Raw genomic sequence first — 16,591 nt, 5'->3', positions numbered from 1 at the left:
GGAGTAACACAAAAGGGGCCAAGACATTTGCACATTATGTTTTAATCTTCCATGTTTTTCTCGTTCCTCTTGTGTTTTTACCTCTCTTTTAAAAAGGCATGTAATTTGGAGGCATAGGTCATGTAAGATGACTATTTATATTATGGCTGTTTAATCGATTGTTTCTATTGTCCTTATTTTTAAGTCTGTAGACAACGTGAACTTGTAATCCGCTTTTAAAGATATTTGTTTTATATCTAAATAAAGATTTTTTTGGTTTTTTTTTTGCCGGGAGTAGCAGATAGGAGGAGCGCCGAAGCATGAGGTGGTCGCATGAACATGTGATTTTATTTTCTAATTTAACCCACGGGCTCGCTCCCAATCTGAGGCTCTTGCTGCCCTGCCACACCATAGTGGCAGTAGCTGCGACTGGGTAAGACTACAAAAACACTAGACTCATTCTAAGCACTGACCAAGTCCAACACTTCATAGGAGGAGGCAAAGCCATGGTGTGCTCTTTAGTGGTGTTTCCAAATTAAATACATTTTGATGGGGGATAGTTAACATTTTTGGCACCCTTCTTTTGATCGAGAAGGAGCTTACGCAATGAAATAAAGAAAGAAGGGCTCGGGTGACAGTGCTTTTTATTTTTCATGAGTCATTAAGTACAGACCAGATCCACAATCAATAATGCTACATTATTACCATTCTTGTTTTAAATCCAGAACAAATTAGATCTGATGAGAAAACATAACTAGCTAGATGGAAGATCAGCATCAGTCCCTCCAAGAGTCAAGTTCCTGTTGCAAAAACTGAATGTGAAATTGAATGCTGATAACGAGCATGACTGTAACACAAAATTACTATAAGAGTTCCACTTAATGCTGTTTTGTAAGAAGCAGATGCAGTGCAGGTGACAGCTGACAGAAGCAGCATGACACACACTATGCCTGTGGAGTGACATCACTGGAAGGCAGGAGTTGCCCACCAGTCTGCTGCACATGAGCTCTCCAGCATGGCCAGGCAGTGTTAAATGGGCCTGTTAGTCAGAGTTTTGCTTGGCACAATCTGGTAATGTTACAGAGCCCTCCTGTTCTGATGTTATTCCTGGCCTTACAATTTCCTGTTCTTCTCAACCAATTGAAATCTCAAGTATTATTGGTCTTTTGGGAACTATTGAAGACTGCAGTTCAGGGGTTAGAATTCTTCTGGACGTATTTTGATTATGAGCATTCCTTTTTGGCGACTTTAACTTGAACCTAACAGGGATCCCTCCAATCATACGGAACATGAACAAGTGATTTAAAATGTTCAGTTCACAATCTCTCCCTGGGGCACATTCAAATTCATGGAAAAATTGGCATCTGAATAGGATCGAGAACTTGGCCAGCTGTTCCACTTCAGTACAGTTTATAAATGTCCTCACTACTTTCACAATCTGGAATTCTGGAGATGTAGGTTTGCAATAGTAAGAATTTACTTCTCGGAGAAATATTCTTCTGATTGAGATATGGTTAAATATATGTCAAATATTAGACATTCTTTATAATCGAGGTGGCAGTTTCGTGAGACTCTCCATTTGTTCAGAAATCTTAGCAAGTTGCTATGCATTCAGCAGCCCTGGGAGTGGTACTGATGCTTAATTTGTAGTAGAACATTGGAATGTTGGGAGTTCCACTGAAGACAACAGAGTGGCTCAGGGCCAAAACTGATTGGTTTAAACACCTGCATTCCAAGGTTTGTCTTTCTGTTTCACCCTTTTTAATTTAGGACTTTCTGCCTCCAGGGCGTGGAACGTTCTAATAGTTTTATGGCCCGTCTGCCTCAGCTTATAATGGCTGTTAACCAACATCCTTAGTTTATGGCTTAATCTGCGACTCGAGCCTATAACTTGGTCCGGGCCTTTGGCATCAGGCATTTCTCATGGCAAGAAGCTGTAATGCTTAATTAGAACCCAAAAATGCTGAGAGCTCCAATGAAGAAAATGAAGTGCCTCAGGGCCCATATTTTATGGTGTAGGTGCAGCCTAACATTCAGATGTTTGTCTTTCTGTTTAGTTTAGAACATTCTACCAATCCTTGGGTATTGGGTTATAATAGCATGGCTTGGGCATACACAACTCATTTTTGGGAACTTTAAAAAACATTATTGCCCAAAGCGGATGGGCTATAAAGCTTAAGTGTGTTCCTGTTATCGAGGGATAGACAGCCCTCACACTAAACTTACAAGATTAATGGCCTAAGATATCTGAATAAAAAAATAAAAAAAATAGAGTAACATTTTCCCAGAAACAGATGGTTATACATAAACCACAGGTATCGAAGAAGGAAGTTCTCGGTTTTCGAAATCAGGGATGAAAATGATTGCCCACCAGTATGCAGTGTCTTCATCTTGGAAATGTAGTGTTTTACTGGGGTCACCTCTCTTTCCTTAACCGCATGCGTGCGGCGCATTTTCCCACTGTGCGCTGACTTTTTCAAAAAGCCGCAGTTCATGACGAGCTCAGCTCGTCATGAGCGTACGAGAGGTGTACCTCATGACGAGCTGAGCTCGTCATCAGCATTGAAGGGGTTAAGTATACAAATACAGCATGGATGAACATAGGCACCCTGGACAAAAATTCAAATAGTGCTCACACCAGGTTTTCTCTGTGGAAGATCTCCCATCATCTGAGCTTCTCCTTGTTAAAAGGTCCATCCCTTCTCTGAGTTGGCGTGGATGTGGTCAAGAAGTGTACGTGGTTATGAACCACCTGCATCCCTTTATTGACTGCCATGTGGAAAGTGCACCTTAACAATGATGGCGTCTGGAAGGAGCAGCTGAAAGTGTGGCAGTCCAAGAAAGTCTTGCTTGATGTGGGCGTTAGCCCTTCACCTTCCGGGTTTTGTTAGAGAGATCTGACAAAATATTTAGTGTGATTTGTGAAACTAATATTTGAATTTCTCTTCAGAGACCCTTTGAAGATGACAGCCAGTCTCACTCAGTATCAGTATCAAATCCACTTTATTCGATTATTTTAAAATCATAAAAGTACGCTATACAAACACATGATGGTATCAAAATTAATTAATACAAAAAGAATTAAAAATAAATTACACAAAATGTACATTTCATATATACAAAATACACAGTGGTGTCGAATTATTAAATGTTCGTAGAAGCTTACAGATTGCACATGGTAGTCGGCAAGTCAATGCAGATTTAAAAACAGCAGAATTTACTTCACTTGCGTTCTCAATTAATTGATGGTGTCAATTACGATTTGAGATAATACATAGTCCGGGGATGTTTGCCCCAATAATCTGTTCTTCTTGTTGCGGATGGATGCAACCAGGAAGTTTGCTACCCCAAACATGACGACAGGGGATTCCATTAATTGGAGGTAGAGTAATGCAGGTTTTACCTGCAAGAACCCCTTATCTTTTAATAGTGGGATGGTAAACTTTTTCCTACCACCCATATAAAATGGGCAAAAAAACACAAAGTGCATTGAGTCCTGATATGAGTAGTCATCACACTTGCAAGGAGCAGCGTCCTCTGGTTTGCACCACCCGCTAAAAATTCCCAGTCTCAATCATACAAGGCCTCACTCTGTAAAATTAGTAACCAGCTGCAGTTCAAGTACCATGAACAACAGAGAGGGCACTCTGAGCAGCTCCCAGACACAGAAAGATCTCTTCTGTCACAATGACTAAAAAAGTGATGGATGGAAGGGTCTGATTATTTTCAGCTACTGGGAATTACAGAACATTCCAGTCCATTATTCTGGTAGATTTTGCAAACTACGCTGCTACAGACCGGTAGCAACCAAAGGTACATCACCCGTGATCCTGCACCAGTTGGAAAAGTCAAGATTTTTTTTTAGAAAGCCCACAAATTGGAAAACGTGTATAGGGCTGCAAGTGTAACTAGATAGACACTGAGAAACTGACATCAAGGGGAGTAAAGTGAAACAGGAGAACACGAATTGTGTCTCATCAGCAAAGAAGCTGTAGTTGAAATACAGTGAGGAGTGTGGAGGCCATGATGTTTTGTATGAGGTCAAGTGCAGGGTTTTGAGGGTAGGAAGAACCTCCTTGAGAATGATGGGTGTGGCGCTGAAGCAAAACTAAAATAGTACACATTTTTCACTGTCTGATCTCCTTTGACACCCCGCTTTTTCATAAGCTGGCACTTACTTACTGCTAAGTCCTGTTCAGTTTATAGTGTAACACTAGTTATTCCTTTTCTCCAAACAAAAACCAAATCACCACCAAGAGCAGTCATCACCACCATATCCATTGTTGGTGGGGGACACTGTTTCGGATGAGAGACAATAAGCACTGCCACCACCAAGTATTCAATAGAACAGCAAAGAGAACACTGCTAAAGTCCATAGTGAAATAGAGCACAGTAAAATTGCCTGGCAGCTTGCAGTCATAGGCAAGCGCTAATCAATGTTGCTTTCCACTAGATCACTCGCACCATACCAGCATTTGTGTGTGTACAGCCGCACATGTGAAAATTGGGTGAGTACTAAGATACCAAGCCAGGAGCTACAAGTAGAGTGCTCCAAACTACACAACTCTGAAAACATTAAGATTGTGCAGTTAAGGCTCTATTATAGCCTTAGGCCCTGCCGTAGCTGACTCTTCCAGCCATTAAAGTCCCGCTCCTGCATTAAAGTCCAGAGGCGAAGGCCTTTAACAAGGGAGCGGGGCGTTAATGGTTGGTAGAGGCAGCTACAGAGGGCTCTAAGGCTATTAGAGCATTTCGCCCCTAGAGGGCAGAATGTGCCAATTAATTTAACAAAGCAATCATGGAGCCCAAGGGGATTGAAATCACCTCGGACTCCGTGAGGTCTTTGTTCACAGCAACAGCTGTTAACAAACATTGGACTGTTGGAGCTCCGGGCTTCTACCGGTCATTAGAAGCCAAGAGCACTCCATTGTTTTCAATGGAGCTTCCAACATTCCAATGTTCTAATGACCATTTGTTCTTATTTAGGGTGCCTCCCTAGCCTCCAAAAGCTCGGTCCTTTACGAATTCAAGCATTCAAGGCTTGGTAAAACTACTCTCCTGAGCCTTTGCTGTTACTATGGTTAGGCTTCACAGCTTCCAAATTATCAGACTACCAGGAACCTCAAGTTCCATTCAAAAGACTACTTCTTCCCTCTTAGATAAACCTGGGAGAAGGCCTTTTATCTTCCCTCACATTCGGTCACTCTTCAGGTTCCTCATCATCCCATCCCAGGTTGTCAAGTCCTATACAAACACCAGAAAGGTTCCCCCTTGTCAGAGACAACTGTTTTCCCCACCACCTTCAACTTTTCCCTGTGCCTACCTCAGATCAGGAATCTTGAGGAGCTCGGGCAATGCCAAACATGCTCCGTGTCCCACTCCATCAGGTCCTCTAAGTCCCACTCCAGCTAGAAGTGGCAGGCACTCACGAGAAATTTGTAGCACCCGCTCGATGAACGCCCACCCTGAATGTATAAACACTGACACCGCTAGAAGATACCAATTGGTAGAATGATTAATGAAAAGAGAAATGTGCTGCTCCCAAAGCAGCCTCCTAAAAGAGGTGCTTTAATGCATGTTTCACAATGGTCAAAAGATGTGTTGTAATGCCAATCTGAAAGTCCTACCCCTCTAGGCATGAATTTGACGCTATGGAATGAAATATTTTTTTTTAAATTAAATATATTTAAAAAGAAAAAAATATGTGCTCCAAGCTTGATTAACTCATCTCTGGTGTGGTGGGCTGTACCAAGGGTTCTAGCATCTTCAAACTTCTTCTAGGCAATGGGCAGGCTGATTCACCACTGTCCCATTCCTGTGTTAAGCAAGTGCTCCAGTGCCACTGGGACATCTGCATAGACAAAAACCTCAGGGTCAAATCACTATAGTGAGTTTGGCTCTCGGAGTTGATGTCTAAGGAACAAGCCATCTCTGGGAGCCTTGGAGAACAGCAGCATGTACAGGCCCGATTGACTTTTCAAATTAATCGGAGTCAAAGATAACAATGGACAGATGCCCATGCAATGCCCTTGTTTCAAATCAAATAGTTAACGATGGGCTGGTATTGTTCCAAAAAACACTGAGCCTGTGGTGTGAGATGCCAGCGAAGCCCACTGGACGATTACTATAAATTCTGTAAAGATAGTAATCGCACTCTCAGGATCGATACACTACCAGAGGTTTATTTGCCAGTAACGCGTTTCGACTGTCAAGTGTGAGCAAGGCTGCTTGACAGTCGAAACACGTTACTGGCAAATAAACCTTTGGTAGTGTGCCGATCCGGAGAGTGCGATTATATATCTATATCTATATATCTATATATCTATATATATATATATATTTATTCAAGAAGTTTGCCCAAAAGCTTGGGAAGCACTCAAACAGCAGCTGTTCAACACGAACCTTTATTTTAGGACACCAGCAATTAATGACCCGAAAGCTGCTTTTCCGCCTGACCGGTTTCGGAGTTCTCTACTCCTTAATCATAGGCTTGGTTGCTGGCTGCTGCAGGTAAGTTCAGGTGTCTCAAAACCGCATGCTAATTGATGTTTTTGAACCCTTCGTTGAGTTGCTCAAGTGCGCTTTATATTTCAGTGATACTGGGTTTTGTAGTTTGCCTGAAATTCAATTATTGCCCTCCAGTGGGTCCCGCATTAACAAGGCTATTACTTTTCATTCAATGCCCTCTGGTGGGCTCCAGGGCAATTAAAAACATACTGGATCTTCTTGTTCAGTTCTATATATCTATCCTGCTAGAGCTAGTCTCCTTATTAACACCTAGTCTGTAGCCACACTTTCCGTAATACCCTTCCACTTACTGTTTTCTATTGCACACTATCAGAGGAGACATGGAACGGCACCTCTGTGTCACAACACAGTTCTTCTTCCCAAAGACATACATGCCAATAGGTCCGATTCCGGCAGGCGAATCTCGAATTTACAAGCGAACCATTGCTTTCTTTTAGCTGTTCCCCTCCTGAAATTGCATTTTCGGCAATAAAAGTCAATGGGGGAATTTAATTCTCCCGATTTCTATTTTAAAATCTCCCACTGCCCTGCCCTAAAATGTTGGCATGTCTGCAGAGAGTTCTTTGCTGCTGTGCCTAAGCTCCACCTTTGTGGGTTCTTTTCAGTTCTGTTGCTAATCCTCAGTGCTGTTGGTGCCTACCATCAGGGCCGGACTGGCCATAGCAGGCACCGGGAGTTTCCCCGGTAGGCCGCTAGGGTGGGGGCCGGTTTTGGGCCCCTGGGGGGCCGGAAATATCGGCCCCCTGTAACAAAATTGGCCGAAACGGGCCGTCGCAAATTGCTCAGCTGCACTCCCCCCCACGGGGGGAGGGGGGGCGGGGGGGACTTCAGCTGAGCAGTTTGCCAGGGCCGGTTTCTGTTCCCAGTCCGGCCCTGCCTACCAACCTTGAGCCATCCTTCCTCGAGTCTTCCAGACGCTCCAAGAAATTCTTGCTTCCATAAAACAGAAATATTGCATCCTTGACCCACTTTAGAACCTTCTTTTAACTATACCCATACAGCCGGTAATAAAGGGATACTGAGGTTGTTTTGAGGTATTTAAAAACAAATCTTTTTAGTTACTCCAGCTGAAAATATTCAAAGTGATCCTTGATAAAGGTTGCACCCATCCGGATTTTAAGAGACCAGGATGAGACCCGATGATGAACCAAGCCACTACTAGAGTAAGTGAGGGTCTAACAAAAGAAAAAAAATATTATTTTTTCTGTATCGACAAGGTGTCTTTTGTGAGGAAAGCCTTTACAAGTATAAGGACCAGGCCAGGGATACTTATTTGTGTTGTATTGGTTTGACTAGGGAGAGCGTACCCCCATCTCATACACTGAAGGTCTCTCTTCCCTCTCTGAGAGCAGGGCCATTTTTAGACCCTGCTTAGATTTTTGGGTACAAGAGTACTTGCTCAAATATATCTTTTCTTTGCAGAGCATGGAGGTTTTCAGGGCCGGCTTTAGCACTGGCGGCGCCAAGTGCAACAATGTTTTTGGGCGCCCCCGAATGACCACCTCCACCATGGATTCCCTCCCTACCACCCTTTAACAGACTCCATTACCTCTCTCTCAGATGCATTTCATTAATTTTATAGCGTCACACATAACACGCATGTTAACAGAGACAATCAATCATAGGTGTGTAAATCATTGTATAGTAAATGTTACTTAAGACAGAGGACAACAAGGGGTGGATTCACGTCATCCACACAGGTGTGCAGTATAGTTGAAGAGTGCTTGGTGTGGAGAAGCACAAACCCTGAATTCAAAATGTAACACAATGGATTGGGGCTCTCTTTAATAACAAGAACTGATTTGTGCCCAAATAAATCCTTTTTGCAACATTGAATAATGAAAGTCTGGGGAAAAAATCCATACGCTCTGATCTATACCTAGAAGTCTGCACGCAGTTCTTTGATGACAGTTAATTGCTCACTGTAAACTACAACTAACAAAAGGAAGTCTCTGACAAAAGCAATAACCCACTGACCTGTTTACATTATATTCACTTTGTGATCTGCACAGTACGTGTTCTTTGCAGCAGGCACATTAACCCTCTGCGCTAACTTATCACAAATCAAAACGTCTACACAAAACTCCGATCTTGCCTGGAAGAACATTAATCACCGGAGTTTTTTTGCCATTTTAATTGTTGACTGAAAATTGCTGGAGGCCAGGTACGCAGCAGCAGGTGCTTTCAAGCACAGTAAAAAATAGCAAACAGGCGCCCCATGTGAAGTCAGCACCCGGTGCGGTGGCACCGGTCGCACCGCCCTAGAGCCGGCCCTGGAAGTTTTTCCTATCTCGTGGCTTTTTCCTCCAGTTGGAGGTAACGTTTTGCTTCCACGTGTTTTTGGGTCATGCTCTGCAAAGTTTCTACTTCAGGACATCATCTGTCCTCGTCAAAGACACCAGGGTTCACCTCAACGTCCAGCAATTGACACTGACTAGAAAGTGCGGTTTCTGCTCATATCTATGACCCTTTAATTGGCCTTTATACCATCTAAGATTTTCTGCTTTTATAAAATTGATTTTTTTATTGCATTGTATATTGTGAAGGCTATAACTAACCATACACAGTAAAGACATTATTGTTACTCATGTATGACCCTTTGAACTCAAGTAAAAACTGTATCTCGAGAGCAAAATAATTATGCAAACAGTGCTTTCCTAGAAAAAACCTTTAAGTGGCTTTGTGGGCTCAACCATTCTCATACATTTAGAAAAAAAGTAAATGGTAAGTTCCTGTTTATGGAGGAATAAAAACTATTTTATAGTTTCTTTCACTGCATCGATTTACCCTGCTAAATATACTTTCATGTATTTTCATACCCCCAAACTTCAAAAAAACAATTTTGCAGATTTTTCCCATAGCAAGCTACTATACAACTTAGATGTGACATTTGCAAACGGTTCTCTAAAAAAACTCCAAAGAGTTTGCAGAAGTGAAGTCAAAACGCACTCGTTTCTAATTTCCTCCTTTGGTAAAGAGGTGCTGAAACTCAATGGCATTATGGTGATTTTATGCTACCACTTTCTCGAAAGTGAACTCTACAACATACTCCTTTCCCTGACATTTAAAATTCAAGCCTGATATAGCTAACAGTACAAATGAGGTTTGAAATCAACATGATCATTTATCAGGTGGGTATGAATATTTAACAATTGACCTTGCTCCGAAATGTCAAGCTTTAGGTTTTTTACCCACCTGTTGGAAAATTACATTTTTTAATTATTCATTTTGAATTGCATGTTGTGTCAAACTATGGTGAATCAGTATCAACTGCAGGAGATAAATTGACAAAGTAAAATTAGAAACAAGTTACTCGTGGAGTTTCTCTCTGGATTAGGGCAAAGATTAGGTAGGCTCAAATTGTACCCAGAGTACTTTAGTGTAAGTATAAAAGAGGTACTAAGTCTAGATGAGGTGTAAGTTTAATATCAGTATCTAATATATTTTGCATTTGTATGCATTTTATAATGACTGATTATCTCACTAAAATACTGAACTCACTTCTTCAGTTTAACAGTCGAACAAGAAAAGGGATAAGTGGTGTGGATTGGTTTACTTTGCAGAATCCTCTAAGAGATTGTAGAATCTCCACCATGAACCTGCACTCTATTAAAACCTTTTTAGCAACTAACAACTAAACTGGTTCAAATCCAGACCTTTGTCATGATTGTTTCTGGTGTTTTGTGGAATACCTGGGAGGTTCTGCACATCAATTAACATAATGAAACCTTTCCAAATCCACTAGCTGGGTTCCAATTTTATGCAGATTAGCCAAACAGCACCATGGTTATTACCAAATCAAAAAAGATATTTTCAACCATTAACTATAGCCTCACTATTGTGGACTATATATTGAGCGAGGAAGTACTATAATAATGATTACTATTGTTCAGCACCAGGACGGTTCATGATTCAGGAAAGGTGAAGCCTTGAGTTAGTAATGATCCCAATCCCATCCTTCAACAACAAATTATACTACTTGGCATATGTCTGCCTTATACCATGGTGTTTGCTCAAGTGCAATATCTTTAAACAAAGTTAATTATCAATAATCGGAGCACAAGCAGTTAGATCTCCACATTGAGATAAAATGACAGTTTAAGAAACTCGGTACTGCTTGACAGGGCTGAAACCCTACTCAAGGAGCAACCAGAATCCTTGTCAGGCTGAAGTCACAAGCAAACCTCAAATTAACCTGAGCTCAACCCTCTGGTATCTTGCCACAGCGCAGTTGGGCTTAACTTAGAGGCAATTTGTAAAATGTTTATGCAGCACTTCAAACAGTAATAAAGTGAAAACACAACAGTCAGTCGCTCTAGACCAGGACAGAGTCACAAGTTCCGGCCGACTGCAATTGCACACGGGCCAGCTACAGGGACCTACTTAGGTCATCAAAACACTATACCTTAAATCCTGGTTGCAAAGAGATATGGAGTCATGTGTCGAGCATGTGTCACGCGCAGAGATGGTGTGATGTTCTTGCTTGGAGGTGCCTCACTGTAGCATGGCGCCATGTTACACTAACTCGAGTCGTGCCGCATCAATTTTCCGCGTGAAGATGCATCACGCAGTGCATCGCGCGCATGGTTCCGACGGGTTGCTCTTGGCTATGTGAAGTCCTTGCTTCGGGGAGGTCCATGCTGGCAGAGACGATGCATCAGTTACGAGGATGATGTGCCACGGAGAAGATGCGTCGGTTCTGCTGAATCAACAGATGGGCTAGAAGAGCTCCTTCAGGCCCACTTTCAAGGGTCGAGGACTCGGGAGGCTCCTCTTGGGAGGGCAGGACTCACAGATGGCAGAATCCAGGTGGTGAGATAAAGGTTGTTTGAAGCCTGTTCTGTCCCTGAGCTTTCTAATCAGGAGGCCAGCCAATGAGCCCTTGGAGTCACTCCGGGGTCCAGGGTTTTTAGATGCAGGTCCAGTCCTTCTCACCCAGGCAAGAGGGCAGCACAGCAGAGTGGCAGTCCTTTCAGCAGCACAGAACTCCTTCTTCCTGGCAGAGTCCACAGGTCCAGAAGTGTACTGACGAGTTGGGGTCTAAGGTCCAATACTTATACCTGATACACACTTTGAAGTAGAGGCCGTTTCTAAAGGTTTTCACCCTCCTGAGGTGTAAGTCACCCCCTTACTCCCACAGGCCCCAACTTGGCTCGGGTCACAAGATACCAGTGTCAAACCCTTTGCGAGAGTGCGCAGGCAGGACCATTGTGATGTGCAAGTGCACTTGGCGACAGCGACTCCCCCTCATTAATTCAGAGTGGTCGATCCTGCCAACACCTATCTTCCCTTTGTCACAAGCGGTTTGTCTTGCCGGGTCGAATTGGCAGTTTAACCCCTTCCATGCGGATGACGAGCTCATCAGCGTTACCTACTGTGTGCTGATGACGAGCTGAGCTCGTCATGTAATGCGGTAATTTGAAAAATGCTGCATACCGCGGGGAAAACGGCCGCACGCATGCGGTTAAAACTGCACAACCAGGATGACATGGCATGCCTGACACAGGGCTAAAGGGCTACTTAAATGAGTACTGCAGGCCCACTAGTAGCATTTAATTTGCAGGCCCTGGGTACACATAGAATCACTTTACTAGGAACGTGCAAGTAGATCAAATGTGCCAACTGAGTGTAAGCCAATTTCACCAGGTTTTAAGGAGAGAGAGTGGCACTTTAGGACTGGTTAGCAGTGATAAAGTGAACAGAGTCCTAAAGACCAACAAAAACGGGTTCATAAAACAGGAGGGTGAAGGTAAAGATTTTGGGGATGACTCTGGAGAAAGTCAAATCCAACAGACAGTAATTAGTGACTATGGCCACAGTTGTTTTCTTATGAAAAGTGATTCTGAATGGTTGTGTGATATATTAACCACTGTTTTCTCAAACCAGTTAGTTGTGCTTGTACGTGTGAATCTATGTTTAGAAGTACACCGGTTGCAAATAACATGGGGCACATTTATTTTAAACGGCATGGATTAAACACAATATATTTAAAACCATGAGGGAATGTCTCAAACAATTTACGTCAGTTGTTCCTGCTCTGCTTTTGACCAACCACAATGCGATCTACTGTGAAATATATTTAGCATGTGAAAGATGACATCCAATATCTGTCTCCCGACATGGGAGGAATCTGTAAATAAAATTAACTGGACGCAGGTGCATGGATGTCATCTCTTCAAATTATATCGACCACCACCGACATGCTACAGGTATGAGAATCATTGGATGAGACGTGCATTTCTGTAAATAGTTTCCCTTGCAAGGATATTTAATTGCATTCACTCCTAATGCTTACAGTGAAACAGATACTTACTGACACGGCTTTGAATGCTTATGTCCTAGTATCATTTTAGGCACTCTCCACCAAAGCTGTATTGGACAGATTATTATAACAGATCACATAGTGCATGTGACTGTGATCAAAAATAAATAGCAAACTGTAAAAGCAAACTGGCATAAAACACTGCAGATAAGTTTCCCAGAGCAATCATTCTGGCTGAAAAAACAGTCATGCACATTCCTGCACAGGATTTACAAGAACTGTAGACTACATACCTTAACGTTTTCCTCTGTAATATACTTTTCTGCTTTGTCCACTGCATTTTGTCTAATTCGGTGCAGGAACGCCTGGAGAAGAAACCACATTTTAGTCTTCTAAGAACAGCTTATGTATTTCCTTAAATATTAAATCAATGGGTTTGTTAAAATATTGATTACAGATCGAAAAATCAATCCACACCACCACCAGAGCCATTAGAAAAACGTAATTGTGTGCACACCCCATTTGTTTGTATAATTATGGGTTTGCATGCTCGCCACATAATCCAACATTTAATGCACAACTTGCACGATTTAACAATCGAATGAAAGCAGATCAAAAGTTATCAATATTGCTGTACATGCGGTGCAACACCTCAGGTTGTACATCGCCAATCACTTGCAAAAGTTAGATGTCACCTCTCAACTGTTGATTACTGTAACCAGGCATTACAACTTTTAACATTACTGCTCTAAGAGTGCAAACAATTGAAAATGTCAAAACAGTGAAATACTAATACCATTGAATTTGCCACACAATTCAACATACATTGGCCTTTAACAGTCCTCACACTCAGGACCAGACTGTTGGAGACTAGAGACCTATTCTAGAGTTTGATGGGTGTGGGGCATTTACCAAAAAGCAGCATGCCCCATCATCCGCATTTAGAGTATAGGGCCTTTAAATACATTAAAGAGGGCAGATGGGTCATCTGACTCTTCTTCAATGTCTACGCTGGGATAAAGAATATGTGGTATGAAATTGGAGTTTTGACATCTTTTGTACAGAAGTGCGCGATACGAGTGCCCGAAACAAAGAGCTTTTTCGGTTCTTAAACATCAGTAAGAGCCAAACCTTTGGCATAAATACGGCTTCTGATAGGAGTATTTTGAAACTTAGACAGGCCAGCAGTTATTGGTGTGGGTTACCACAGGTGGGCCTTTCATGACTCCTGTAAAAACAAAATGGCCGCCCTACAATCTAAAAAAACAGCTATCGTTTTGCCGCCTTCATTAGGCACCTTTTTCTGAAAAGCAGTATATCTTAAAGTGCTGCTTCTCTGTTAATTATCTGCGGTTATTCAAAGTGCATAGCACACATTATAAATATGTTGCTGTTCACCCAAAAACATAGAGGCAATAACTCACTTTCAACCTTAGGCTGAACTTCGCCTGGGTTTGTGCTCTCTCAAACAAATATATAATGGGGTTTGGAAGGTCTCAGTGGCGTAACGTGGGGGGTGGGGCCACAGTGGCGGTTTCCCCGGGTGCAAAATTCTTAGGGGCGCAAAATGTTTAAAAGAAAAAAAAATTGTTAACAGTCCATGGGTTAGGGGGAGCAATACTTTACTTGCCCCGGGTGCTGGCAACCCACGCTACACCGTTGCAAAGTCTAATCGATGTTCAAAAACCAATACCGCCAAGTGCAGGCTCCACTTATTAAAGTGTTTTTTTCTGGCTGCCTTACAGACATATTTTTAGGCTATCTTCTCACTTTTTTGCCAAATACCATTCCTATTTCTGAACCAGTGGAGGGTGGTAGATGGGTTATTTGTTTACTCTATTCAAAACATCCCCTTCCCTCAGAAAATACAGCAACTCAGACAGGGTTTCAAAAGACGGGTCCTCTGGTTCTCATCAAAGCGCTAGACATGGCCATTAACAAGATGGCAGCAAACATAATAAAGTTTTAAGCCACTAATGACCATGAGGCGATGGAAAAAACAGCTGTGCTCTGTGCCACTAAAACACTCACTTGCCACACGTGTAACAACAAATGTACTCTAGCATTATACCCCACCCCTTCCACACAGGCTGTGTAGGAGGTAATAGAATTACAAAGTTAATTAATTTCACAGGTTAATTAGATAAAATAACCATCACTAAGTGACATTTGCTACCAAAGTGTACCTGAATGTTAACTTTACAGAAAAGTTATAAGTCAGGGCTTGTGTTGAACAAAAAATGTATGTATGTTACTTGTTAAACCTGGTGTGTAAACACAGCTGCGCAACACATTTTAATTGGTTCTACCGATTTAAGGGAACATCTCCAAAGTAAGCTGCCTTGTTTATGAAGGAGAAGAAGGGAGCGTTCACAACTACCATTTTTTACAGATGCTCGCCCTGTCTCCCACTGGGAATATGAAACGCTCACCTTATAAATGCCATTTGGTAGAGTTTACTCTTTTATACATCTTTCTTCGTGAAATTATTAATGCGCCAAGTGGGCACCGTGTTTAGAACACAAATCAGCAGAATATATTCACATTTCTTCTAAGAAGCAGGTCTTGGAAACATAGAACCTGCTTGGCCTTTTCAATCACTGTAATCTTTTTTCAGGCAGAGATTGCAGGAAATGGGAGTGATTCACAATTTATGAACTTTTTAAGAATCTGTGCACCAATGCACGTGTGTTCCTAGGTGTGTAATGAATGAAACAACGCTTAGGTTACAAACATACACTAATCGTACAAATGTTAGTGCAAAGGGACTGCATTATGGGGTGATGAGTGATGGGACAAGGGATATGAAATGAAAGTTTGATGTATGCACACAACAGAGTATTGCTTTTGGTATCCGGAAAAGTATGGGCTCTGATTTGCTACATATGTGAGGAAGTACATTATAGTGAATATATGACTTTACCACGAATACAAATACTCTGCATGGCATTACCACGCGAATTTTACTTCGCAAGTGGCTTTACCACGCAGCTTTTTAGAACGCAAGTTCTAACATCGCATTTAAAAAACGTTACGTTCAGCAGCTCTTACTTCCATCCACCATGGAAATATGCGTCAAAACACGTCTACCAAAACTAAAAAAGGACTACAATTATGACGTACACGCCACGTCTTTGGTGCGGCTCTTTTCTTTTACTTTTAAATGACACTGTAGTGCGTTTTTTTAATGTATGTAGCCTGCTCGTTTTATTTTTTATTTTTTTATGGGGGGGGGGAGACCCCCCCCCAACCCCCCAAGGCCACGCAGAACTTACAAGCAGGACGACCAAAAGGAATACCACTTGCGTGGTAAAGACGGTCGTGGAAGGCACCCGCGTTGAAGAGACGTTTGCGGGGTAAGTGGATCGTTGATAACGTCATGCGTGGAAAAGACTTCGTTGTAAATGATGTTTCCCCATTATAGTCTACCGAACCGGTGCATGTTGTCAATATAGTCTGGTAAAGTGGGCCAATCCAGGCAGTATTTATATGATGTGCATGGGAAAGGGTGGCATTTAGGACAAAAAAAACATTACTATGGAGAAAAATAATAAGTAAAAATAAATACTAAATATTTCCATTTTGCTAACTGTGTATAAAGTATTGTTTACAATTGCATTGTTTGAATATTTTAGTTACCTCTGTCCATTTTCTAAGGCCTTACTTATTCATCATACATGCTTTACATGTATCACATACTGTTCTCCAGTTTGAAATCAGGTGTACCTTAGATAAGTGTAAAAGTAACTTGCAAAACATACTTTTTTGTTTGCTGATCAGCCAATCCAGGTAAAATGTAGCAATATTTTTCTAACTGCCAAA

At 41.9% G+C, this 16,591-nt stretch overlaps 1 protein-coding gene across 1 annotated transcript in view; it reads right to left on the bottom strand.

Annotated features, from left to right (window-relative positions):
• The window catches only part of PREX1 (phosphatidylinositol-3,4,5-trisphosphate dependent Rac exchange factor 1), a 774,514-nt gene that overhangs the window by 476,624 nt on the left and 281,299 nt on the right, over positions 1–16,591 (bottom strand). The window contains exon 3 of the mRNA XM_078651860.1: positions 13,063–13,134. Within this exon, the coding sequence (XP_078507986.1) occupies positions 13,063–13,134 (72 nt within the window). The remainder of the gene's footprint in view (positions 1–13,062; positions 13,135–16,591) is intronic.

Source organism: Lissotriton helveticus, chromosome 7 (genome assembly GCF_964261635.1).
Source record: "Lissotriton helveticus chromosome 7, aLisHel1.1, whole genome shotgun sequence".
In the NCBI taxonomy this organism is placed as follows: Eukaryota; Metazoa; Chordata; class Amphibia; order Caudata; family Salamandridae; genus Lissotriton; species Lissotriton helveticus.
Note: the sequence above shows the minus strand (reverse complement) of the source record. Positions and strands in the feature narration are given on the sequence as shown.